General features: G+C 41.9%; 1 protein-coding gene across 1 annotated transcript in view; it reads left to right on the top strand.

Annotated features, from left to right (window-relative positions):
• Window positions 1-2,685: 2,685 nt before the first annotated feature.
• The window catches only part of COL1A2 (collagen type I alpha 2 chain), a 38,047-nt gene continuing 16,092 nt past the window's right edge, over window positions 2,686-24,640 (top strand). Inside the window, exons 1-27 of the mRNA XM_084209879.1 lie at window positions 2,686-3,713; window positions 4,164-4,516; window positions 6,237-6,254; window positions 6,928-6,963; window positions 8,562-8,645; window positions 9,944-10,000; window positions 12,223-12,267; window positions 12,364-12,417; window positions 12,710-12,763; window positions 13,138-13,191; window positions 13,724-13,777; window positions 14,050-14,103; window positions 15,706-15,750; window positions 15,954-16,007; window positions 16,113-16,157; window positions 18,173-18,226; window positions 19,309-19,407; window positions 19,490-19,534; window positions 19,643-19,741; window positions 20,321-20,374; window positions 20,467-20,574; window positions 21,396-21,449; window positions 21,553-21,651; window positions 22,498-22,551; window positions 22,932-23,030; window positions 23,780-23,833; window positions 24,478-24,531. Coding sequence (XP_084066005.1) covers window positions 3,275-3,713; window positions 4,164-4,516; window positions 6,237-6,254; window positions 6,928-6,963; window positions 8,562-8,645; window positions 9,944-10,000; window positions 12,223-12,267; window positions 12,364-12,417; window positions 12,710-12,763; window positions 13,138-13,191; window positions 13,724-13,777; window positions 14,050-14,103; window positions 15,706-15,750; window positions 15,954-16,007; window positions 16,113-16,157; window positions 18,173-18,226; window positions 19,309-19,407; window positions 19,490-19,534; window positions 19,643-19,741; window positions 20,321-20,374; window positions 20,467-20,574; window positions 21,396-21,449; window positions 21,553-21,651; window positions 22,498-22,551; window positions 22,932-23,030; window positions 23,780-23,833; window positions 24,478-24,531 — 2,319 coding nt within the window. The 5' untranslated portion in view covers window positions 2,686-3,274. The remainder of the gene's footprint in view (window positions 3,714-4,163; window positions 4,517-6,236; window positions 6,255-6,927; window positions 6,964-8,561; window positions 8,646-9,943; window positions 10,001-12,222; window positions 12,268-12,363; window positions 12,418-12,709; window positions 12,764-13,137; window positions 13,192-13,723; window positions 13,778-14,049; window positions 14,104-15,705; window positions 15,751-15,953; window positions 16,008-16,112; window positions 16,158-18,172; window positions 18,227-19,308; window positions 19,408-19,489; window positions 19,535-19,642; window positions 19,742-20,320; window positions 20,375-20,466; window positions 20,575-21,395; window positions 21,450-21,552; window positions 21,652-22,497; window positions 22,552-22,931; window positions 23,031-23,779; window positions 23,834-24,477; window positions 24,532-24,640) is intronic.

Here is a 24,640-nt window from a genome sequence, read left to right as displayed (position 1 = left end):
TATTTCTGAATTCACACAATAGATCCAAAGTTGCTAGGCACTACCTGTTTAAAGAAATACTTTTTTTCTTTCCCCCAAGTTTCTAAGATTATTTTTGCATGCTTAGGTAGAGGAGATAGCACTGTAATCTGCCATCACAACAGAAACTGTGACAGTGCCTGTATGACAGAGATACCTTGCAGGAAGATGAGCTTAATAGGCCTTTGTCACTTACCCTAAAATCATTTGGGGTGGCTTGCTGATGCGAGAGGGAGAAGACATTCGTCTCCTCCCTTCCTCATATTTCCTTGAAATATGAAGACAATGGATTATTGAAAGTGAAAAAAATGGCCAAGGACTCCATCAGTTCCAAAGGCCAAGTATGAATCTGAGACTGTTGTGGCAAAACTAGAGAACTTCAGCCATCTTTTCAGCCATCCACCATGCTGAAAAATCCATAATTGTATGGATGTTTCAGCGTGGTGGATGGCTGAAAAGAGCCATATCAATGAATTATTCTTCTGCATCTCTTTTTTTCTATCCATATGCAGAAATCCTGAAATAGCTGAAGCATACCAAGAATTCATCTCGTTGGAAGCCTGAGGAGTCTCATATTATCTCAACTGTTTTTATGTGTTGCTGAGCTTCTGGCTCCACATCTCTCTGAGCCACCTGTGTTATGGGAGACATGGTGATTGAAAATCCACATCTTGGCAGGGCTTTTCTGTTGTTTGGCTGGGAGCTGGTCCTTCCTGTGTGAAACCTCACGGGTAGGATGGATGGGAAGAGTGGCTTCGTTTGATTTGGTCAGGATACATGTGCCTGCATCCTTGCACCTTCCACACAATTCTTTGATAGAAAAGGGCTATCACTTATTTAAAATGCACATAAAATAGGTTTATATGTATACCATTAGAACAGGTTTGCCTCAGAAGTCTCTAATTACTATTATAATGAGTCAATAACTATTCTGCTGATGCATCAGAGTCAAAACACAGAAAAACTGGCTACAGGGTCAATGATTGATTTCAAGGGAAAAGTTGGGAAAAACCAAACAGTTCACTGAAAGTGATACCAGGAAATACTTGGACTTGAGCCACAGTGCTTTGGGTCTATAATAATATTGTATTGATAATGTATTTATTATTTTAACTTGTTTGAAGCTCACAGACTACTTTAGGTTTATGCTGGTATAAACTTTCAATAGTTAACTTCACTGTCTAGGTTAATTTAAAATCCTTCGTGGTCTAAATTGATACCATTCACATGAAAGATAACCTGAAAGAATACTCATGTACCTTTAATGTGATATACTTTTATTACAATGTTTCAATCACATCGTTTGTTGTGCTACCATTTTGTGGTCAGACACACTTCGTTGGATCACCTTTTCCTAATGTTGTGGATTTTCCTATCCAAACTGCAGGCTTTTCCACTTCGTCTGCACTCTTGACAGCGAGGAACTGTCCTGTCCGCGGAGGCAGCTCCAGGCAGGCTGTCCAGCCGGGAACGGCAGGCTCGCCGGACACGGGTGGATGCGTGGCACAGGAATGCTGCTCTCGGTGCAGGCAGTGCCCCGGAGACGCAGCGCCTGTGGGGTCCCCGCTCAGGTGCGCACGCATGGCCCATCCTTCCCATCCTTTCTGTACACGTGCCCCCGACGGCAGATGATAAACAGGGGCTGGATACACCCCCGGCACCTCCCCAAGACAGGCTGAAGGCGAGACGACCCTCTTGGCTGGGTCAGGAGGCGGTGCCGAGCCGCCGCCGGGAGCCCTCCCGAGCCCTCCGCCGCGGCTCTCCCGGAGGCTGCCGCGGCTCGCCGCTGTGCCTGGGCAGGATCCGCCGGCCCCGCGACCCGCGGCTGGGGGAGGGAAGGGAGGCGAGGACGGGCGCCCGCATCGCCTTTTCCGCCCCGGAGAGATCCCCCCCCACCCTGAGGCGGGGCTCCTGTTTGCCTTCGCCGCTACCTCTGCCCGGGACTCCCTTCGGCGAGCGGAGGGGGCCTGGGGGGGGGGCGGCTGCCCGCCTTGGAGGAGCCCCTGGGCGGGGAGGGGCTGGCCGCGGCTGCCGCTTGGCCTGGCCGGAGGCACCACGTCAGCTCCCGGCAGCCGCGGGGGCCGCGATGCGCGACCCCAAGTGACTGCAGCCCCGACCCCGGTCCCGGGGCAGAGGATCGATGGGGCGGCCGGCCCTCGGGGGCGCAGCGCGGGCAACTCCTTTCACGCCCACCTCGGCCCCCTCCCCCGCCAAGGGAGAAGCCGTCTGCCGAGCAGACGTGGCAAACAAGCCCGCCAGCTTTCCCTCAGCTGGGTGGGCGGGTGGCCGTCGCGAAGGGGAGCTGCCGGGAGTGCCCATCCTCCTCCCTGCGCCCAGAGAGTCCCGTTCAGCCGGCGGGGAGGCGGGCAGCGCTCGGGGCGCCGGCTGCGGGCACCCCGGGCTCCCCTCGCACACACACACTGCCCGAGCCGGCGCGCAGCCGGGAGGGGAGACGGGCAGGGCTCTGCCCGCGCCCTGGACGGTGATGCTTCCCTGGGGAGAGCAAAGAGCCGGGACGCGAACGCGCTCTGCCGCGGCTGCCCCTCAGGGTGCCGGTGTCCCCGGCACCCGCTGTCCGCGGGGATCGGCAGGGGCGCGGGACCGGAGTGACCGTGCTAGAGAGGTCGTGCTAGAGGGTCTGGGGATGGGGAGAGCGTCGCCTTTTGCCTTTGGTTGCAGTGGGACTGCGGAGAGGGGTTGAGCTGGGATACTGCCTCATCCCGGCTCCCCGGCCGCTTCCCCGCGGGGCGGGAGGCGCCGCAGGTCCTGGACAGCTCCCGCTTTGAACGCCGTCGGGGCGCTGCCAGCCGGCTGCCCGGCGAGGCTCCCGGCCGCACTCCCAGAAAAGCGGGGCGAGAGGGGCGTGGGACGGCTGAGGGGAATGAAAAAAAAAAAAAAAAAAAGGAAGAAAAGGGAAAAAAAAAAAGAGACGACGAGTCAGATTTTCCTTCCGAAAGCCTCAGTGTCCACGTCCTCAAAGCATGGAACCAATTTAGCGTCGCCGCCCCCCCGGCACTGCCGCTGCCAAGGCTGCTGTGGAGGGCTGGAGACACGGGGCACGTGATGGCCTGGGCGGTGCCGGGACCCTCCTGCGGTATAAGTAGGGCGGACCGGGGCTGGGTTAATTTAGCGTCCCTGGCAGCAGGTTTCTGCTAAGGTTGGAGTTACTCCTCGAGACTGTATGCCTGCGTCCCACAGGCGATAGCTAACCAACCGACTCGGCACCACAAGGAGTCTGCATGTCTTGCAACTAGACATGCTCAGCTTTGTGGATACACGGATTTGGTTGCTGCTCGCAGTAACTTCATACCTAGCAACAGGCCAACGTAAGTGCTTTCCGCTTGTTTGTGGCAGGGGTGGTGGCAGGGGTGGCTGTCCGGCTCTGCGCTCTGTGCTTTGTCCCGACGCCCGCCCCACGCACGGCAGTCTGCGGGGAGTTGCTGCTTCCCAAACGATAGAGACCAGCTCAAAACTGCCACCTCCGTCCCAGATCAGACTCTACATTCTTTCTTTCCCCCAGAAAAAGATGGCAAATGGCCAACGAGATCCCCCTCTACGGGGAAAAAAAAAAAAAAAAAAAAAGAAAATAAAAGGGACCACCTCCTCCCCAGACGGGCTCGTACCCAGAGGAGGACACAAAGCCTCACCTCCGGCGCAGATGCTGCGAGGAGATACAGATGCGGGCTGGGAGGAGAGTGCTCGCTGAGAGCGGAAGCACCCCGGCTGCACTTTTGTGAGACTTGAGGCGCGCTTTCCGAAGCGGGGGAGCGGTGGAGAGGGGGAGCGGCCGCTCATCCCTCCATCCATCCGTCCCTCCATCCGTCCCTCCATCCGTCCCTCCATCCGTCCCTCCCCTCCCTCCGCGGGCCCCGCGCGCGGGGCGCCCCCTGCGGGCCGCTCGGGGCAGCGCGGCGGGCGGAGCTGCCGCGGCCGCGGGGGCTCCGGGGAGGGAGCGCCGTGAGGGGCAGCGGCAGGGAGGCAGGGAAGGAACCGTGCTCCGCTCTAGCTCTAGCGAGAAGGGAGCGCGGCTCCCCGAGGGCGCAGTGCAGCTCTCCGCCTCTCGTTGGGTGAGGTGTGGTGCCCCCTCACCGCAGTCAGCGAAGCGCGCACACACAAACGCACACACACACACCCCGCACACTGAGATGGGAGGGAAACGCACCCCGCCACTCGCGCGGGGGCGAAGCGGAGCCTTCCTGCAGGGCAGCGCCCTGTGAAGGGCCCCCCGAGCCCCCGGCCACCTGGCTTTGACCCAGGGTTTGGCCGCGTTCCAGGGCGGAGGAGGCAGGGAGCAGCCGTGCGCTGCCCGCTCCTGGCGCTGGGAGCCCCCGGGGTGATGTCCCCCGGGGTGATGTCCCTTGGGGTGCTGTCCCTCGGGGTCCTGTCCCCCGGGGTGATGTCCCTCGGGGTGCTGTCCCCCGGGGTGATGTGCCCCGGAATGATGTGCCCCGGGTCGCCCTCGCCGGGGCGGGGGCAGCGGCAGGGCCGTTCTGGACGGGCATTCTGAGCACATTCCCCCAACCCCGGTGACGGGAGGCAGCTCTGCCTTCGCGGAGGACAAGGAGCGGTTCTTGTGGGGGTCCCCGAACCGATCACCCCGCGCTTCCCGCAGGGAGTTTGGGTAGGCGGTGCTGTCACTGTCCCCTGTGGGCAGTAATAGCTTTAATTTTGTGTCGGGTTAGCCAGGCTGTCTGTATGCACTGCCGCGGAATTCAGCGTTTCAGCAGTTACCTTTTTCTGGAGTGCACGAATCATCCGAATTTAATGGGATCATGCACTGCCAAAGTGACACGTTGTGGAAAAAACATCCAACAACCTGTTAGTGGTAATGTTAAATTGCAGGAATTCAATTGTGATGTCAGACTCTTTTAGTGTGGTGAGTTTAAGTCAAAATAGATTTTTAATTCCTTGAGATTAAGAACCTCAGAAAATTTGTTTCTCCAACTAATGAAAAAAGTGCATACTCACACTTAGCAGTGCATAACATACAGAGATGGTTATTTGCAATTTGGTATTTCTTTAATAGCTTCAAACTGTTCCCTGTTACACAGTTTTACAGGAAAACGTGGAAATAGATGGAAATGGATGCTTGGCTAGAACCTTTCACAATAAAAAGTGGGATTGGGCCATTTATGTGAAAATTTCAGATTACTCCTACAATTTAGTATCTTCACATGTGCCAGTCTGCCTGGGTTTATTAATCTCTTGCATGAACACATATGTAGAAATACATAGGTGTGGGGGGCTTTCAATGCAGGTATGTCGAAACATATTTAGAGCAGGTTTATAGTTGATATCTGCCTTTTTTCTGTATCCTCCATATTATTGTTTTGATTTAATTAGCAAGTCCATTTTGAATTTGAAATACATGGCAATTTCAGCCTTGAGTCTTTCCAGTATAAGATAATCATCTTAACAGGAAGAAATTACATTAGGAAAATGTTTATTGCATTAAGGAAATCAACTAAATTGTATTTCAAATTAAAAGCAGCAAATTTAATTTTCAATTGAAAGCATGTTTAAAATTTAAAACTTGCAAAATATTTGAATCCCTGCTCTAATTATCTCTTTTTTTCTTTCCCTTCTCTTTGCAGATGTGAGCCAGGTCAGTATAATTTTTTAATCTAATATGTAACACTCCAGGCTAGGCTTCTCTTCTTGTGGCAGTATTATTTTCTAACATTCATTCCCAAAATGGAAAAGTGGTGATTAAATCCTGAAGGCACTGCCTGGAAAGGTACCCACCCCAATTTCACAAGTGGGACGGCCTTTTTAGGAGACTGCCTTCATAGGTGTAGAGACCATGAGGAGAAAGTAACGGAGCAGTGCTCTTTGGACATTGTACCTGGCAGTTTGGATTGGAGATGACTCTACCTGAAAGCCATTTTTAGAGTCTAAACTTCGTTGCACAGTAGGATTATGAAAGAACTCAGGTGTGACTCTTATTTTTTATTCTAATATTTTAGGCTGTAATAGCTATAAGATTGTCAGTCTTCAACACAACACTTTAATATAGTTACAGTAACATCTTTGCTGTATATAACCTCTTAGCCTTCAAAGCAATCTTAAATCACAGGGCATAGTTAAATATATTGGACTGAGAGAAAAATATAATTATGTAAGAAAATGAGTCTAAGTTTATGCATTATTTTAACTCAAAATACTGGCAGAAATTGTAACTTCTTTTTTTTTAATTCTCTTCCTTATATTTTTTCCAGGCACCTGCAGGGCGCAAGGTAAGCATTTTTATTTTTCTTGTGTGGAAATAAAGATGATATCAGCTAGTCTTCAGCAGATAAATATTTTGTTGAATATTGGATGAAAGGAAAATTGGCTGCTCTGCTTATTTTCAGTGTTCTCTGAAAACAGCAGTAGTGCTGAGATGAATAGGTAGGAAAAACAGGAGGGAAAGATCAACACAGCATTTTAACACCAGGGTAAATTCAAGTGTTGAATCAAAGGTGCTTCACCTGTCAGCAGAACTAAGCCTACCAAGACCTAAATGGCGTCAAAGTATCATTCTTATTTAAACAGAGTTCCTTTGTAAAGATTTACGTGGATTGAATAGTACAGCAATATCCATACAGCTCTAAAAGGCTAAATTGATTCTGTATTATTCCTAAAAGTCAGTAATGTTAAATTAGAACTAGTTATTCAGTAGAAACAAACCCCAGATTTGCAAGCACTTCTGTGGTCTGTGCAGTGACACTTTTAATTCAGTGGCTAATCTATTTCCAGTAGATTACTGTGGACAAAAATGCATTGTCTGTGGAAAATAGCTGTTGGACCTGAATGTGCAGCCCTCTTTTCCTTTTTAATGTACCCTAATTTCTCTTCATGTATCTGTTTCCCTGTATTGTCCTGGAAAATTTCCACAGTAACTCATTGAGTGTTATTTTCTTCCGGCAGGGCCCTAGAGGAGACAAAGGGCCACAGGGAGAAAGGGTAAGAAATTGGATTGACATTTACTTGTGATCTTTGAATGGTAGTTGTTGGAAGACCAGTAGGAAGAAACTAAGTTTAAGCATTCTGTGAGATCAAATGATTGTACCTTTAGAAGCTTGCACGTGCAATTTAATTAAAAAAAGAAATCAAGTTAAATATGTGCAATTGTGGTCATTGTGCCTGAGCAGATATGGTTGAGATCACAGGGCAGCCTAGCTCTTCAAGTGACAATTTGAAAAATGTTTTTCCAGCTGTTCACAGTGGAAATAACACATAGAAATGCAGAGGGAAAAGCTGACATGTAATCTTTGAATAATACGGTGTATGGGTAAGCTCTATACATAAAACCTGAATAGACTGAGCTGGTTTTGAAGATAATCCATTATCTGTGCCTCCAACAGTGTTTTGGAAAAGCTCTTTTCTTGGGAGCTGAGCATTTGTTATCTACCTTCTGCTAGTCAAAGAGGATGTTATACTGCTGAAGGCTCTACCGTAAAAGTAACCATAAATAAGGACACTTGAATAATTTAATTGTAATGTTCATTTGTATTGCTCGTATCTGCTTTTCTGGTTTGCTTCTGCATCATTGCTGTTTTTTGTAAAGTGGTACTCTGATCTCCACATATTTATCTGGGTTGTGTGTAGTTACGTGTATTTTTTCTATCATCTGAAAGTGAAAATGCTATAGGACTGATGAGGGAGCTCCTGAAGATTTCTGAGATCATAGTGTGCTGACAAACGTAATGGAAACTATTAGAAAGACTAAATCAGGGTGGATATTTGCTTTAGGCTGCCACTAACTAAATTTGTTTAGTGAAAGGAGATGCTTTCTTTGTTCTGAGGGCAACAAGCCTAATTCTGCTCCTTTAGAAATCCATTTATTATTGATTTCATTAATCACTGAACTGGCCCCAAAAAACTCAACAAATTAAATACCTCATATCAATTGCCAGCTTTATGTACTGAGGACGAAAGAATGTAAGGACAAATGTTACTAGACTGAACACAGGTAATTTCAACCTGTTGTAAAAGAAGTTTTGACAGTGGTAGCAGATGGATGGTATCAAAAATCTGTAGAAGAGCACTGCTGAACTTTAATTGGATTTGCAATTTTACCAGTAAATTGTCTATACTGATTAAAAAACTGGCGTTGGACTTAATCTGGATCCATGTTAACTCATATCAGTAGGGCTGACCTTTTCTAATCCTCAGCTGGTCAGACTTTAGGCTCTCACTAACAGCATCTGCCAGGCTGTGTGGGTCCACATGGGTCACTTGGGGTTTGTAGGTCCAAAGTTTGTCACATAAGATGAAACTTCCCAATTTGGACGTTATGCTTTGGTAGTTTAAATCCAACATTGCCCCTGTAAATCTTTTCAAATACGAAGCTCCGGTACATATCTGATACAAGGTGTAGCAAGGTAACATAAAATCAGACTATATTTATTTTCTCAAGTTAAGCATTTATTGAAACTATTTATTGAAATGTATAGCACTGCTGTATGGTGTGCTCGGGGTGCCTGGTTGTTAGTGAAGTTACCACATCAGAGATTTCTTCAGCTTCTTTTTTCACCGTATAATTCTCTTTTTAACTCTAGGGTCCACCAGGTCCACCAGGCAGGGATGGTGAAGATGGCCTACCAGGTCCTCCAGGGCCCCCTGGTCCTCCAGGTCTTGGCGGAGTAAGGCATCCAAACTTTCTATAACAAGAACTCCTAAGCTGTGCTTTGTAACCAAGATGGAATTTATATCTGCTGGAAAGCACTGTTGTTGAATTGAAGAGTGAAAGAAACATTCTCTTGCGAGCTATAAGAAATTTATGGCCCTGTTCCAATGAAACCCTCCTTGGGGTCTATATATTCCATGGAAAATTTGGATTCTTATTCAACAGGGACTTAGGAAGAAGAGCAAATCAACCCTGTTATTTAGCATTAAACTTATACAGCAATAATATCTATAGGTTAGGATCAACTAAATGAAACCTGTGCTGTTAATAGATGGGGAAAAGCAACCTTTGTGGTTGGATTCAAGAGACAGCAACTGTATTAGAATAAGCAAAGAAGACAACTCTTTAAGCTAAAAATCAATTAAAAGAGCTATAGAATTTTAGAGTATTGCCCTTTAGAAGTTTTTCTTTTTATCTGTATTCCTACTGCAGAACTGTAAATGGGCTGTGTGTTCACACTTTGTGCACCGGCATCCATCATGTACTCTCTGCAGAATACTGAATTTAACTCTTTGCTTGACATTAGCTACATAGGGAGCATGAAGATATAGACAGTGTTGTACTGATCAAGTTTAGTAAGTCCTTTTGGATGGAAGAATACTCATTTTTACTTCAATACTTTATTTTGCCAGTTGCAAATATCAAACTGCTTTCATTGTTTTGTTTTTTTTTTTTTATTTTAACATGCTAATGAAACAAGCAAGCAAAAGGGGTTTGATTGTGTTGTGGAAAATCTTTTTCTATTTTGATAAAATATCAAAAATCCATCGCAGTGTTTCTGAGGCTGCATGTTCCTCAGATATTTCTGAAACTGAAGGGCCCACCTCATGCAATAGCAACTCAGAACTGGTACATTAATTTTACTTATGCATATTTTTTCACTGTTTTGCTTAACTTCCCTCATTGGAAATTAGGCAGAATAATTTGAGAGTTTCAAGAAAGTTTTCAATTTAAAATGAGCACTGAATTTATATTCCTAATTTTCAGTTCACACCATTGAATGCCTCTCTATCATTTCTGCAGAGATTCTTAGGTTTGAAAGGGTCTTACCAGTAAAATTGAGTATTTTTGGAAACAAGTGAATAGAAATGTATTTATAATAGGGCTATATTTACTGAGTTATATGTATGCTGCTTTAACAAACCTCATAGCAAATATAAAATCAGATTATATTTAGATATAGAATGTTGATTATAAATAGTTTTTAAAGTAAAGTTTTTAGTATTTTGATTTCAACCTTTTTATTATCTACAGAACTTCGCTGCTCAATATGATCCATCTAAAGCCGCAGATTTTGGCCCAGGACCTATGGTAGGTATATGACATAGCACTTGATAACTCACATGAATAATGTGTTTGGGATTTTCCTTTAACTCCAGTTCAGCTGCATGAATGAAAAACACAGTGTTAAAATTTGTGTTTGATCATATATTGACTCAGACTGGAAACTGACCCTTTAACATAGGATGATGATAAGTGTTTTAAATAGTCTGAGGGCTTGAAATATGGTCTTGGATCTGTATATTTAGCTTGAATGTAGCACTGCTGGGTCTGGTGCTTTAACTCTGTTTGTTGACCACACTTTCATGAGTCAATGAATCTCATAATCTGATGTTAGACAACACATGTACTTTGAGATAGTATTATTTTACCTATACTGAGACAGAAGATTATGTTTTAGGGATGAGATTAATTGTAAAGCTGCTCTCTAAAGCAGGCACAGGCCTAAAAAGTAACTCAGCATCTTGGCTCCAGTTGGTGATGATTTCTCCTCCATGGCTGTACAACTCTTTTGGTACCCTTGGATTGCACAGGTTTTTTAGGAAATTGGGCACCACATTTGGTTCTCAACATCTGACTGTTAGTACTTGGTACTGTAAGGCTGTTCTGAGGAGGACTCTTTATAGCTCACTGTATACTATGTACAAATGGAATCTAAGGGGTCCATTGCCACTCCATATGAATTTCTAACCCTCCTTACATTAGCAGATATCTTCAGTAAACATAGGTAGCAGAATATGGGTTAAATTCAGCACACGCTCTGATGTCACAGCCAGTGCATCTGATGGGTGAGCAGCAGGATGAAGGATAGACCAGGATTATTCTGGGTCAAGTGCTTGCTTCCACTTCCAAAAACACTCTAATATTAAATGGACTTTGAAAAATACTTTGTCATCCATTTAGTTAAGAAATCTAGAAAATAGAAATATAGAAAATAGTTAAGAAAAATAGAAAATAGTACCTTTAATCAAGTTCTGCCCTCATTGTCTGATGATTAATCAGAAAACATAGATGAGGATTTATCTGAGGTGTCACCATTTCTATATTCCAATTTTTGAGTCAGTTAGGTTCATTTGATAGAAACAGCAGTAGAATCTACCTATTGTGAGGAAGTTCTAAGTTTCACATATTTATTTCATAAATAATACATAAAATTCAGGAAGGGGAAAGTAGTTAAAGAATATAATTTGAGAAGAAATTAATGGGGTTTATGCAGCACATATGATTCAGACTGTCCAGGAACCATTATTTTTCCTAGAATTACTGCATATTTTCATATACACAACATTGCTTTAACTTCCATGAGTATATGCCTGTAATTAATGTGCATTTATTCCTCTTAATAAAAGGTTTTCAGTCTTATGGAAAAGCTACATAAACCACTGAAAAGTTGTTATATGATTTTAATATTGTAATGAGAAAATCTAAAAGACTTTCCAAGAAAGATTTAAAAACCAATTTAAAACATAATTATTTCTGTTGAAATGTCTCCTAAATCATTTGTTTGGACTATGGAAGTCCAAGTTAAAATTTCAATTTGCAAATTGTTTGCTTGCTTAGTAAACCTTAAGATAACTGTTAAGAGAGCACACCAGAGAATAGAAATTCCTTTTTAGAAGTGATTTTTCCAGAGAATGGAAATTCCAGAGAATGGAAATTTCCAGAGAATGAAAATTTCATTTTTAGAAGTGATTTTTCTCACCCTGTGATTTCAAGATGTATGTAAATTGTAAATAATGTCAAGGAAAGTGTATTAGTGACTTATTTTGCAAGTGATATGAAGAGAATTCAATAAACACCAGAAATAAATGAAATATTTAAATAGAAGTAGATAATTATTGAAAATAGACGTATTCACAATATGTGTAAAAGCCTTTCATGATGTGTTATGACCCTCATCTTTAAACATTTCTGCACAGGAAGGGTAGAGGGAAGAATTCAAAAAAGAATGCATCAGTTCACTTTCTGACAGGCCAGAATAGATTAAGAAGAATCATGACATTCACAGCCATAATGGTACATTTCTAATCATCCCACTGGATTCTGTGCTGGTTTGTTGTCATTAGATGTTTGCACTTGGACTGCCTGTGCAAATTCATGCAGACCTCTTAACTTCCTCTAATTTCAATTGAACATTGCACAACAGAAACTGTGATGCTAACCATGTTTTAGGAGTGCTGGGAATTGGTGTTAGAGAGGAGTTTGTATAATTGTGATGTTTTTAAAAAGATCTTGGGTTTTTCCTTCCCTAGGGTTTAATGGGACCCAGAGGCCCACCTGGAGCATCTGGACCCCCTGTGAGTACAGTCTTCTCCCTCCTACTGACATTGACATACCTGTAAAATTACAAATTATCTTCTTTGGAAACCAATAATATCTCCCTCATTTTCTAGGGTCCTCCTGGTTTCCAAGGTCTTCCTGGTGAGCCTGGTGAACCTGGTCAAACAGTAAGTACAGATCACACAAGGCACTGCTAGCATTAGGAGTAGCACCCCAAACTGGGCTTGTAATGCTAAGGCCTATTCCTCCTACCCATATGCACTTCTCTGAATGTTTGGATACTCCTGCTTGATCCTGTTCCAGAAACAGAGCTGAACTCAGATTCAGGCTCTCTCCACTTGGAATCAAAAAGTGCAAAGTCAATTAGGCTCCAGCTGTGCCCCAACTCGAGTCAGAAAACAGTGGGAAGACGTATATGAAGACTGATGCTTCAAGTAATTCTCAATCTATTTTTGACAGGGTCCCCAGGGTCCTCGTGGTCCCCCTGGTCCTCCAGGAAAGGCTGGTGAAGACGTGAGTGGTTATTAAATGTTTCTCATCTTTTTGGGGTGGTGATTCAACTCTAACAACCAGGTTGTTGTTAAGCTAAGCATTCTATTTGCCATATTATTTACACTGTCACATAAATAAAGCCCTGAAATAATTATTTTATGGTACAAGAAATGCAGTATGCTGGAAATGTACGGAAAATTGGGTAACTTCCAAACCACACCAAACATATTATTTTGCTTCCTGAATACAGGGAGAAGAAAACTTAAAAGTTAATAATCTCACTGTATTTACGGAAAAAGAGACGCCTTGCCAATGTACTTTCTTTTTTCTTAGTGGTTTGTGTTGCTGTTTGATGAGAGCTTTCCTTCTTATGCAATCTTTATGGCATTTTTTAGGGTCACCCTGGCAAGCCTGGAAGACCTGGTGAGAGGGGTGTTGCTGGCCCTCAGGTGTGTAGTGATCCTCTGGATACAGTACAAACCAGTTCACTAATCCATGAAACCTAACAACCTGTATGAATTTCACCACATTAACAGTCTAGTAATATTCCTTATATGGATTAATACAATTTCAGCCCTTACCTGCAGGGATGTCATATATTATGCTTTTATTTTGTTCCCCTACCCCATTCCCACTAAAGCTAGGAATGAGTAACAGAAGTGGCACAACAGTACCAGAAGTGTGAGGAATTACACAGGAGCAGGTAACCAGGCACCTTGGCATAGAAAGTTTAAAAAGCTCTGCTGTCACATGATAATGCATGAAATTTCTGAGATTCAGAACTGGAAAAATCAGGTTGATTACTGTTAGTCTTGAAACAAGTCTGGTCCTGAAAGGTTAGGATCTGGATTCTACTCCTTACTTGGATGATAATGACCCAAATCTACTTGTTATTTTTGTTGAAAGACTTAGTCATCATCTTTCCTTTTAACTGCAGTGTATAATATGAGAGACAATCATTCATGCACTGTGTGTTTTTAGGGTGCTCGTGGATTCCCTGGAACTCCTGGTCTGCCTGGCTTTAAGGGAATTAGGGTGAGTACATATTTTCCCTGAATATTTAAGACTAACATCACTGCAACATACTGAAAATGCCTGGAAATCCTCTGAAAATGAAGAGTGCATGAGCCTCTTCAAAGTTTTTAGTATCACCTGATATAAAAGACTAATTAGTTCTGAAAAATCACAAGATCATATTAGGAAATAATTTTGTGTGGGAGGAAGGTTTTGTGTTATAAGACTAAGAGTTTGCATAAAGCCATTTGGGAGAAAATATGTATCAACATTTATTTTTCTACTCAATATAGGGACACAATGGTCTGGATGGTCAAAAGGGACAACCTGGTACTCCTGGCACCAAGGTAAAGACAAAATCTAAAAATGTGGGATGCATTTGTAGTTCTTCCTAGCAAAAGAGATGTGAAGAGATCCAATCAGTCTTCCACGTTGCCATTAAACATTGTCTAGCTTCAGTAATCTAGAAGTCAGTGGATTCATGTAGAACAGATACATGCACCTTGTCATGAGAACATTCCTGGGGCCTTAGTCTTGAGCCCTCAGTCAAGTTGTAAGCAAGTTATTGCTTTCAGTGAATAAAGGCTGTAGAATTGGGCTCCTAATGATTGACTATTCACCAGCACTTCAGACTGATTTTGCTATCTGGGCTCTTCTCTGGATTGTATTCTACATTTGGGTAGGTTTATTTAAAGCATGCTAAAATGAAAACATCTAATTTTTCTGCAAAACTCTGCTGTGTGAGGCACCTGATCAGTGTAAGCCTTCCTGCTAAAAATTTGGATACATGCAGTGCTTTTCTGAGTTAAGGCTATTTGATCCTCACAGTCTTTTATGGTAAACCTTTTGAGTTTTTTCTTCTCCCATTCCACCTCAGTGTCCAATATCAGTGTTCTTGAAAAATTCACCGTTGCATCACTGTGTTATAGGAAATTCTGAATGATTCACAGAGGATTTGTATTCAGACTTCTAATATAACAGTGAAAAACTCAGATAGTAATCCTCCATCTTGCTTGTTTCTAAGAGCTTAGCACTACTTGGTTAAAGGGTTTTTAGTTGTAACATAGCAATCTTCAATATCACTGCAAGTTGTTAACCTTCAGAAAAAGTTTGGTAGCAAAGTCTGTCCAGTCATTGGAGATTTAAAGCGGATAAAGCACATAAGTAAAGGATAGGACAGTTACTAGTAAGAGTGCTAGAAAGCACCAGCATATTAAATCAAGGTTGTTCATTATATAACCATGCTGAAAGCAGCAATGAAGGCAAAAACTTTCTCTCTTTGCAGCATTTAAGACTAGGTGCATTAAGGTACATCCAGGGTACAAGCACTTGTATTCTGAATGTACCTGAATGGCAAATCTTGTCATGGTAGACCAGCCTACACCTGTTGGGGAGGCTGTTGAGAATACAGTACTGAAGGGAGAGAAGCCAGGTATTAATGACTGTTACTCAAATACTCAGTATTATTGGTCTTAAGTTAAAAATACCTGAGGCACATCCCTCTTTTAAGCCATTTGAGAGGATTTTGTCAACTTACACTAAGGCAAAAGAAAGCATCATTCTGCTTCTGCTCTAGCTAAAAAACAGCTGCTGATTGATCTGGATTTCCAATCTCTTAAATGTGTACTACAGAGTAAATGTCAGCATAAAGAAAGGGGGTGAAGAAAGCTGAGCAAGTGACACAACTTTCTTTGGCCTCCCCTTCTGTAAGGATTCCTTCTGGCCGTGTTCCAGTATATGCAGGGACAATTGCAGTCTCTGCCCCCTCAGGACTTGATGTGCTATTATGGTATAGTGTGATGCAGAAACATGGACAGTGCTATGTTATAAAACACTACACAAGACACAGAAAGTGGGATCCAGTAGCTGAAAATTTCTCTGATAGTGTTAGACTAGCTGTCTGAAGCATCCTTTAAATAACTCAAGCTTCCAAACTTTCTTCTTCATAGGGAGAGCCTGGTGCCCCTGGTGAAAATGGTACCCCAGGACAACCTGTAAGTATTCACTGCTGCTGTGGGAAAGTATAATCTGATAGATTTAGTTCAGCCAGCATTTTCTTCAATATTTGTCATTATTAACACTCCAGATTCCCAGATACTCTAATGTAATAGTAGTATGACTTAGCAGAGGGAAAGATCTCTATATATCTATGTTCAGTGAAAAGATATAAATGAATTAATTTAATTTTTCTTTCAAGGGTGCTCGCGGTCTCCCTGGTGAGAGAGGAAGAGTAGGTGCCCCTGGACCAGCTGTAAGTGGCTTCCCATCTGTCTGTCATCATGAACCAGCCACTTACTGTGGCTTCCTCTGATATTCCATTCTCTTTTCAAACTGTTTATCATGTTCTTCCTCACAGGGTGCTCGTGGAAGTGATGGAAGTGCTGGCCCCACTGGACCTGCTGTAAGTTTGAGTCTTGCTTTTTGACAGCCTGTTCCATTAGGCTTTGTGCTTCTTTTCCTCTTTTTACAGGATTTCTTGGGCTTTTAAGAAGTTTATTGTGTTGATGTTTTTAACATAGTTCTCTGTTGCTTATCAGAACATCACAAAGAGAATTAGTGATAAACCCTTTGCAGATAAAATCATAACATTCTCAGGATTTATATTAAACACATCCATATAAAAGAAACCAAGTATTCTCTTGTTTGCACTGGTGATTTCATGAGAAGGTTTTCCAGCACATCTCACTGGGAAATACTCAGTGCACAGAATTCTCATTTCCAACAGCCTAACAGAAGAATTCTCATCCAAAAGCTAAAGAGACTTTCTGCTTTTTAACAGATGCATACCATGCATGTGTTACAGATGGCTATATTAATATACATCCTGTAAATGATATATGCACAACAGGACATAGCTTTGCACCTGCAGGAACTAACCTTTTTATTCATTAATACCCAAGTTGTGAGCTATTGTGAAAGGCCAGCAAGATCCAACTCTCTAATCTGACTGTAACTATTCTAATAAGAGCTAATCCAGTGCAGATTTGTCTGTTTAAAAGAAGTTAGTGTTTCCATAATTTACCCCTGACTTCATTAAACCTCATTTATCTCAGCCACATAAATATGAGTACAAGGATATGGTTTTGAAACTGTAAAATAATTCTGGAATACATCAGAATAATAGTACTAACAGTTAATAGGTTTTTTTTTTCTTCCTACCTTCAAAAATTGAGTCTATCATGAAGATGTACTTGATTCTGTTTTGCCAAAGTTGATTTTAATACCCCTTGTCACTTCAAACACCCGTTGTGCTTTAACAGAGTAGAATGTGAGCATGGCTGTGAATATCTCATATGTTCTCCCATGTGGAATATTTAAAAAATATGTTATTTGGCAGTTAAATTGCAGGCAAATAAAAATATTACAGCTAAAATCTGATGTAGTAGAATCAAAATATTTTAGCTGAAGACATTCTGAATTAAGGCAGTTGAGTTGCTATGGGAAAAGTGTTCTGAAGCTGTCGATTTCATAGATTGTTATTCACAATGGGCAGTGTTGAATTATGTCCCAGTGTCTGTCCCTGGCTGAAGTTATTTGTCACATATTTAGGTTATGATACCTTAAATATTCTGCACAGCAATTACTAACACTCATAGTTTAAAACTAAAACAGAAATAATGTTTTATCCTTCTTTCCACTTGAAATTTAAAAGGTAAATAAGTCATTGCAATGAAAATTCCAGAACTTTTTGCTTTCAAACATATCCTAAAGGGAATTTGGCCTTTTTGTTTTTGCTTATGCAAAACTAGTGACAATTCCAGGTACCCCCTTTATAACAGAGTAGATTATAGAATGTCTGAAGCCAATTCCTCTTTGTCATAGCAGCTGACATGTTTTATTACCTTGGATTTGTGAGGCAGTGTTAATATAAATATTTCTAATTGAAAGATATTAGCTCACAAAAGATAGATATCAATTCCCAATATGAGTTGGATTTTTTAATTAATAATTTAAGAGAAACTATTCCTTTTTATTTGTATGAATTTAAAAATTAAGGCTACGAATCCATCAGTGTATTTTCTCTTGTAATGTCTGGTACGTTGAAACTTTGTCCCAATGTAATTAAAAATCTCACAGCAATAGGTAAACATAGTAGAATTAGTCATCTTGCCTTGCAGATGCCTGCCTCTGCTCATCCTCTGTTTGTTCTTTCTCAGGTGTTTGGCCTCAAGGCAAGGTTTTACCAATTCTTGCTTAATTTGCACTGCAAATGTTGTTTAAGCATTCACCTGGCTCTTAACTGTTTGTAGTGAACCAAATCTGTCAGTTTGGAACTGCAAAGGGCAACTAGTGTGCTGAGGGGGCAATGTGTGGAATAAGTAAATGTGTGGTTTTTTAATCTGGTTACTTCAACAAGCAAGGTGTTTCTGTTGTCACTGAATACCTTTACACAACTGCTTCCCTTTTACTTCCCAGGGCCCTATTGGTGCTGCTGGTCCTCCAGGCTTCCCAGGTGCTCCTGGTGCTAAGGTATGAACATCTGCTTCTACTGCTACATTTGATAGTGAAGATGAAAAGTACTAACCAGGCAGCAGAAAAACCCCATCCTCTGTGCACTGAGAGTGCTTTCTTAGTAGTTACTCTAGGGATTCATCCTCATCCTGATTTGTATTTGGAGAACATCAGATATGAATGCTAATTTAAAGTCAGCACTTACTTCACAGCTGAAGATTGAAGCTGGGCGGGTTCAGGAAAACAGAACCCTTTTACTGCTTTTTGATTGGTGCACTTCTATACACTTTGCAAGTGAGGCAGCAGTTAAATCACTTTACAGAAATAGTGGAGGACAAAGAAGCTGCATTTGATTATTGGGCTACTTCCGAGTTCCTGAAATTACAGTGCAGAAATTGCATTAAAATTTTTCAGGTTTAGGGCAGTGCCATTTTTGTCTTGCAGACTATAATTTAAATTATTCACTTTATTGCTCAAATCTTAGCATTTTTTACGTGGGTAAGAGCCTCAATATTTTGAGTGACCAAGGAAGGACAGAGCATTTGAGGAAAGAGTATTGCATATATTTAATTTACAAGTTTTGTTGGCTGTTTGTCACAAAATCCATGTCAGTATATTCAGGTTCCTGTAGTAAACTTGCAGAACACAACCTTCTGAAAATAAAAGCAAGAACCTTTTTTTGTCATTTACTCCATTGTGAACACTATGCACTCTGATCGGGCATCATTTTGCATTTTGCATTTATGCAAATGGCATCTGAAAGTGCAAGATAATGGTCAATTAGGTCTCATGTACTGTGGCACCTCAGGCCAATTCTGGAGGCACATGGATGCAAATAAGACTGGAATTCTAATTCTGATTTTTTTGGTCAACCTTCTGGGTAAGCATCTGGTTTCCTGTCTTAGCCATTACCTTAGATGGAGCCTAAATAGACATGTCAGCTTAAATGCCTTTAAAAGCTCTCAGCTGCTCGGTTTCCTGGTCTCTGAAGTGGGAATACACAAATATGATTATCTTTGTGCCAGACTGATGCAGGATTGCTTCACTCTTGCCATAAGGCTGTGTGCACTGATAGGGGGTTCTGTCCTTCTCTCCAACAGGGTGAAATCGGACCTGCTGGTAATGTTGGTCCTAGTGGTCCTGCTGGCCCAAGAGGAGAGATTGGACTTCCTGGTTCTAGTGGTCCTGTTGGCCCTCCAGTGAGTAACTTGCCAGGCTCTATCTTTTAGATGTGTGCACTTTTGATTCTGATTTAACCAGTATTGTTACCTTTCTTAACAGGGCAACCCTGGTGCTAATGGTCTTCCAGGGGCTAAAGGTGCAGCTGTAAGTACAACTACACTCACACGTGTTTCCTCTAAAAAACCCCAATTCGGATAATGCAGCAGAAAAGACAATGGGTTCACAATACCTTTTTCCTCCTCTGTTGGACAGGGTCTTCCTGGTGTTGCTGGTGCTCCTGGTCTGCCTGGTCCCCGTGGTATTCTTGGTCCTCCTGGCCCTGCTGGTCCTAGTGGTGCTAGAGGACTTGTTGTAAGTGACCTCCTATATATTTGAAAACCAGACACAGTGTCCACAGTTGTAAAAGATCTCTGGATACATTTTTGTTATAGTGCAAACATCTTTTCTTGATGCACTATAATTAACATTGTAGTTAATTTCTGTGTCTCATTACTTGCTTTAGATGCTGAGACTGAAAAGGTTCACTTTGCACTCCCTATGAGTGCAAGGAATAGTTGGACTCAGTGATCCTTGTGGGTCCCTTCCAATGCAGAATATTGTGTGACTGTGAAGCTCTGTCCATGTTGATAGCACTGAGAGAGATGTGGCAGCATTCTCACAACTGGGCCCTCGGTGGGTATCCTCAGTAGAGGAACCAGCCCTAAATGTGTCATTGTTCAATAATGTCATTTCTAAGCACCTTTAATATGTTTGGTTTTGTGCTTTTTATGTCAAAAATACAGTCATGCTCATTGGCCATTTTCACAATAGAGGGAGGCATGCCATTAGATGATAAAAGAATTTTTTAATTAATGAGTGAGCTCTCCAGGTAGAAGAGGGATTTTTGGAATGATGCCTAATTCTGTCATATCTTTTTGTTTTGGACTCTAGGGTGAACCAGGCCCCGCTGGTGCCAAGGGAGAAAGTGGTATGAAGGGTGAGCCTGTAAGTATGGCAAGGCTTGTTCAATCAAAAGCCTGATAATATCTGCAACACAGTGTCTGATGTCTTCTTTTCTCCCTGTTTGTTCAAAATAGGGTGCTGCTGGACCTGCTGGCCCTCCTGGCCCCAGTGGTGAGGAAGGCAAGAGAGGCAGCCCTGGTGAACCTGGCTCTGCTGGTCCCCCAGGCCCTGCTGGTCTGAGAGTAGGTTTTCTTTTCATGTTCCAGACTTAGAAGCAAAAAGGAAAGTGGAAATCAATCTAGAGTCCCACAGGCAAATTCAATAATTATGAGTAATTAAATTGACATTAATGCTGCTAAGCAGTGATAATTTTCAATTCTGAGCCTTTTGATTAGTTGGGCCCAAACCAATTTTCACTTTGCATTAATGCATGTTTACTCTCTTATCCCTGAAGTATTTAGAGATGGCTTTGATTTATCCACTGTGTAATATTTAGTGCATTATCTTTTGATTATTCTTAAAAGTTTGTGTAAGGGATTTAACTGTTTAAAACCAGTAATGGGCTCACACATAATGGGGGGCAAAAACTTTCAATTCAGTGTCTTCAAGGATGCCTAGTGAACTTTTCACTGGGTGAGAAAGCCACTCCACGAACTTCAGGAAGCATGTAGCTTCGTGAAGGAAGAGAATTCGCAGGAAAATAAGAAAATTGGCAGCACTTCCCCCAGATTATTTTTTTTCAGAGATAAAGAATTCAGAGTCAGTAACTCTCTACAGGGAACGTGGAACTTTGTGGGGCAGATTGTGGGATCCTAGCTGCTGGCTAGAGCCACTATTAGTTACAATGAACACTGAAAATTACACAATTAGAATTTAAAGAAATCTACAGGAAGTGAGAGGGATTTCTTTCACCATACCTATTTACACTGAGGTGTGTGTGCTTAAAGCTGCGCTTAAATTCAGCAGACCTGCTTGGAAGGCTGAAATCTAGTAGGCACTATACACCTCACAGGAACAGATTTATTTCTTTCCCTTTCTTGATTTGTTTTGTGTTGACTTGCAGGGTGTACCTGGATCTCGTGGGCTCCCTGGAGCTGATGGCAGAGCTGGTGTCATGGTAAGGCTTTTGTCTGGGTCACTATTTTTGAGCCACCTTTTATATGCAGATCTGCAAGGCTTTTTTGCTACCTCTGCCTAATTTTATTTCTTTCTTTCGGTAGGGACCTGCTGGTAACCGTGGTGCTAGTGGTCCTGTTGGTGCCAAGGGTCCTAATGGTGATGCTGGCCGTCCTGGTGAGCCTGGTCTTATGGGTCCAAGAGTAAGTTCGAACTCTGTGGATTAAGTTTGGAACTACATGGGAAGAAAATTACTTACAATTAATGGACAAAATTATTCAGAAATCCCACTGCAAAAATTCAGCATGTGTTGACCACGGTTAGGGCACTTCCACCACTCAACTGAAAAAACCCTATTAGGAATGATTAAGAAGCATCAAAATGTTTATTGAAATTAGTTAGTTTTGTTAACATAGCATTTGATGGCCCTGGGATGGAGCACTGTTTTCTTGTACTGGATACTGCATTGACTCTTGTAAGGGGTTTCCACTTGTGATTGTTTACAGAATGTGATCATTGTGATCACAATTAAGGTGTGTGTTTTCTTTAATGAACTCAAAGGAAAGCAGACCCTACTGAAATGATATGAAATGGCTGATCTCAATTATTTCTTTTTATTTGGCAAATGATTTCACTGAAAACAGCCGTTTACTTTTAGTGGTGTTGGCTGCAGCCAGATTATGTTCATCTCACTACATTTATACTCCTTATTCTTTCTCTTCCTACCCTACCCTCTGAAGGGAAAGTTTGCAATGCACATATGAGTATTAGGCATCTGCAAACATTGAAACATACTATCCTCCAAAGCAGAGCCTAAATTAGTTTCTCTGAGTAAAACAGGTACTTTCCTATGCTAATTTTCTACTGGCAGGGGAACATACACCATCAATTAACAGTCAGTGTGCTTCAGGTGGAAATGTGATAGCACCTACAGTACATTGATATCTTGACACCTCTGTGTGTGTTCATGAATGCATGTAGAAAAAATAATGGCTATGTGTTCTGTGAGTAGGTTTCCTTCTAAAAACATGAAATTTTTCCTTCCCCAGGGTCTCCCAGGTCAGCCTGGAAGCCCAGGCCCTGCTGGCAAGGAAGGTCCTGTTGTAAGTACCTTGCTTTTTATTCTGTTACACCGTTGCATGGGAAAGAATGACGTGCAATAGTATGAAGCAAACATCTCAGCTCTGAGCTCTAATACAACTGTGTAAAACCAGCAAGATTTTCTATTCTATTACTCAGAAGATCAGTGTGAATACTTCCATTCATTCCTGTGGGTCTCAGATTAGGCCTATGTCCTGGAAGGGGAAGAAGAAATACAGAGTTCTACAAAAAACAAGGAAAAGGCAGGGATGCATGAGCATGCGATGTATCAACAATGGTGAAAAGTTAAATGACATTTGCTTCCTGTCAGTAAATATTTCTCCTAAAGCTGAACTCTAATTAAATTACCTCAGCCATTTACAAGTATGATTTCTTTTTCTAGGGTTTCCCTGGAGCAGATGGTAGAGTTGGGCCAATTGGTCCAGCTGGTAATAGAGGTGAGCCTGGCAACATTGGATTCCCTGGACCGAAAGGTCCCACTGTAAGTAGAGTACAGAAACTTTCTACTACTGTGAAAGTATTTCCAGACTAATCTTTAGAGTCCTAACTCTATCCTTAATCTAACACATCTCCCTGTATCCTCCTCATCAGATGGCATCCACTTACATTCAAGAGTTCTGTTTCAAATTATTTTCCAGTTATCTAAAATATGATTAAAGAAATGAAAAAGCAGTTTAATTAGCTTAGGGATATTTTTAAATTGAAGTGATTAGAATAATATATGTCTATTTTATTATTTCAGTATGTCCATTTTATCATTTCTGTGTATTCGCATCTGTAAAAGTTCTGTGAAGTTTGGCCCTTAAACCAGTTCCAGAGTACTGTTATTTATAGAGGACTATCCAAAGGTCACTCAATTAGAAGAAAAGCTACCAGTGACTTCAGTGGAGTTCTTTACATGTCCCACAGAGACCACAGAATCACTCATGTCATGGACTTGGGTGTTGCTGTACACACAGGCAAACATATAGTGTATTGCATAGGATACTACATGGACTGCCATGAATTTCAATCTCAAAACATAAAGGCATCGAGTTTTGAAAAGACAGGTATTTTTGAGCTAATCTAAGTGATCTAAAAAGACAGATGGTGCTTGTGTGTGTTTTAATTGGGGTTAAAGAAATATTACAGTAAATCTTCTGGCAGTGAGAAGAAGTCTCTGCTTAGTAGTTTAAACTGAATCTAATATGAAGTGTTGGTTAACTTTTATATCTTTTCTTTCAACTTCAGGGTGAACCTGGCAAACCTGGTGAAAAAGGCAATGTTGGTCTTGCTGGCCCACGGGTATGTGGATAAATTTTCTTTATCACCTTCCAGAGAGGAAAAAAAGCAGGTTTTCCAGACCTCTGTAATAAGATAGCATTGGATTGTGCAAGGTTAACTAGATGATGAAATTAGAAAAGCCCTTGAAGAATGCATTATTTTTAGCCTCTTGTTGGTGGGGGCTATTACTTAATGGATAAATCAAAACTCCCCTTCTTGGGTATTAGTGGGGTAATTAATTATGGGGTATCACCCTATGAAGAGGAAAAAATAGCACTCCCTGTCCTTAAATCTTAGAGCACAGTGTATGGTTTCTTATTCATCCTGTAAATTTCCAACTTTTTACTCATAGTTCAAACTTAGTAATTCTTCCATTTAAGGGGCCCAAAAACAGTCTTGTCTGTGAAAAATGCTATCAGCAAAATTTCCATATTCTGTAATTCCAAAAAAAGTTTTCTTAAGTATGAATGTGTTGCAATAACTAAAATTATGAGAATTTAAAATTTTAAGCATCTTTAGTACCTCTGGCTGTGAAGTTCTTGCAAGTAAATGGTTAAGTTCAAAAGACAGTCAGAGATGTTTGATTTCAGCACATAATAATTTAGAGATATTACTCATATCAAATTAAAACTTTTGATAATAGCTTTCTACTTGAACATATACAGGGTGCTCCTGGTCCAGAGGGTAACAACGGTGCTCAAGGTCCTCCTGGAGTCACTGTAAGTAACAGCCTCCACACAAATACAATTTGTGATTTACTTTTCATTAATGGGACTTCCCATTTGAAAATCCATTTCCCTGTTTTTCAAGTTAATCACTTGTTTTTCA

The sequence above is a fragment of the Fringilla coelebs genome, assembly GCF_963513975.1.
Source record: "Fringilla coelebs genome assembly, chromosome: 1".
NCBI lineage: Eukaryota > Metazoa > Chordata > Aves > Passeriformes > Fringillidae > Fringilla > Fringilla coelebs.
The sequence above is the reverse complement of the archived record's forward strand: the minus strand, read 5'-3'. Positions and strand labels throughout refer to the sequence as shown.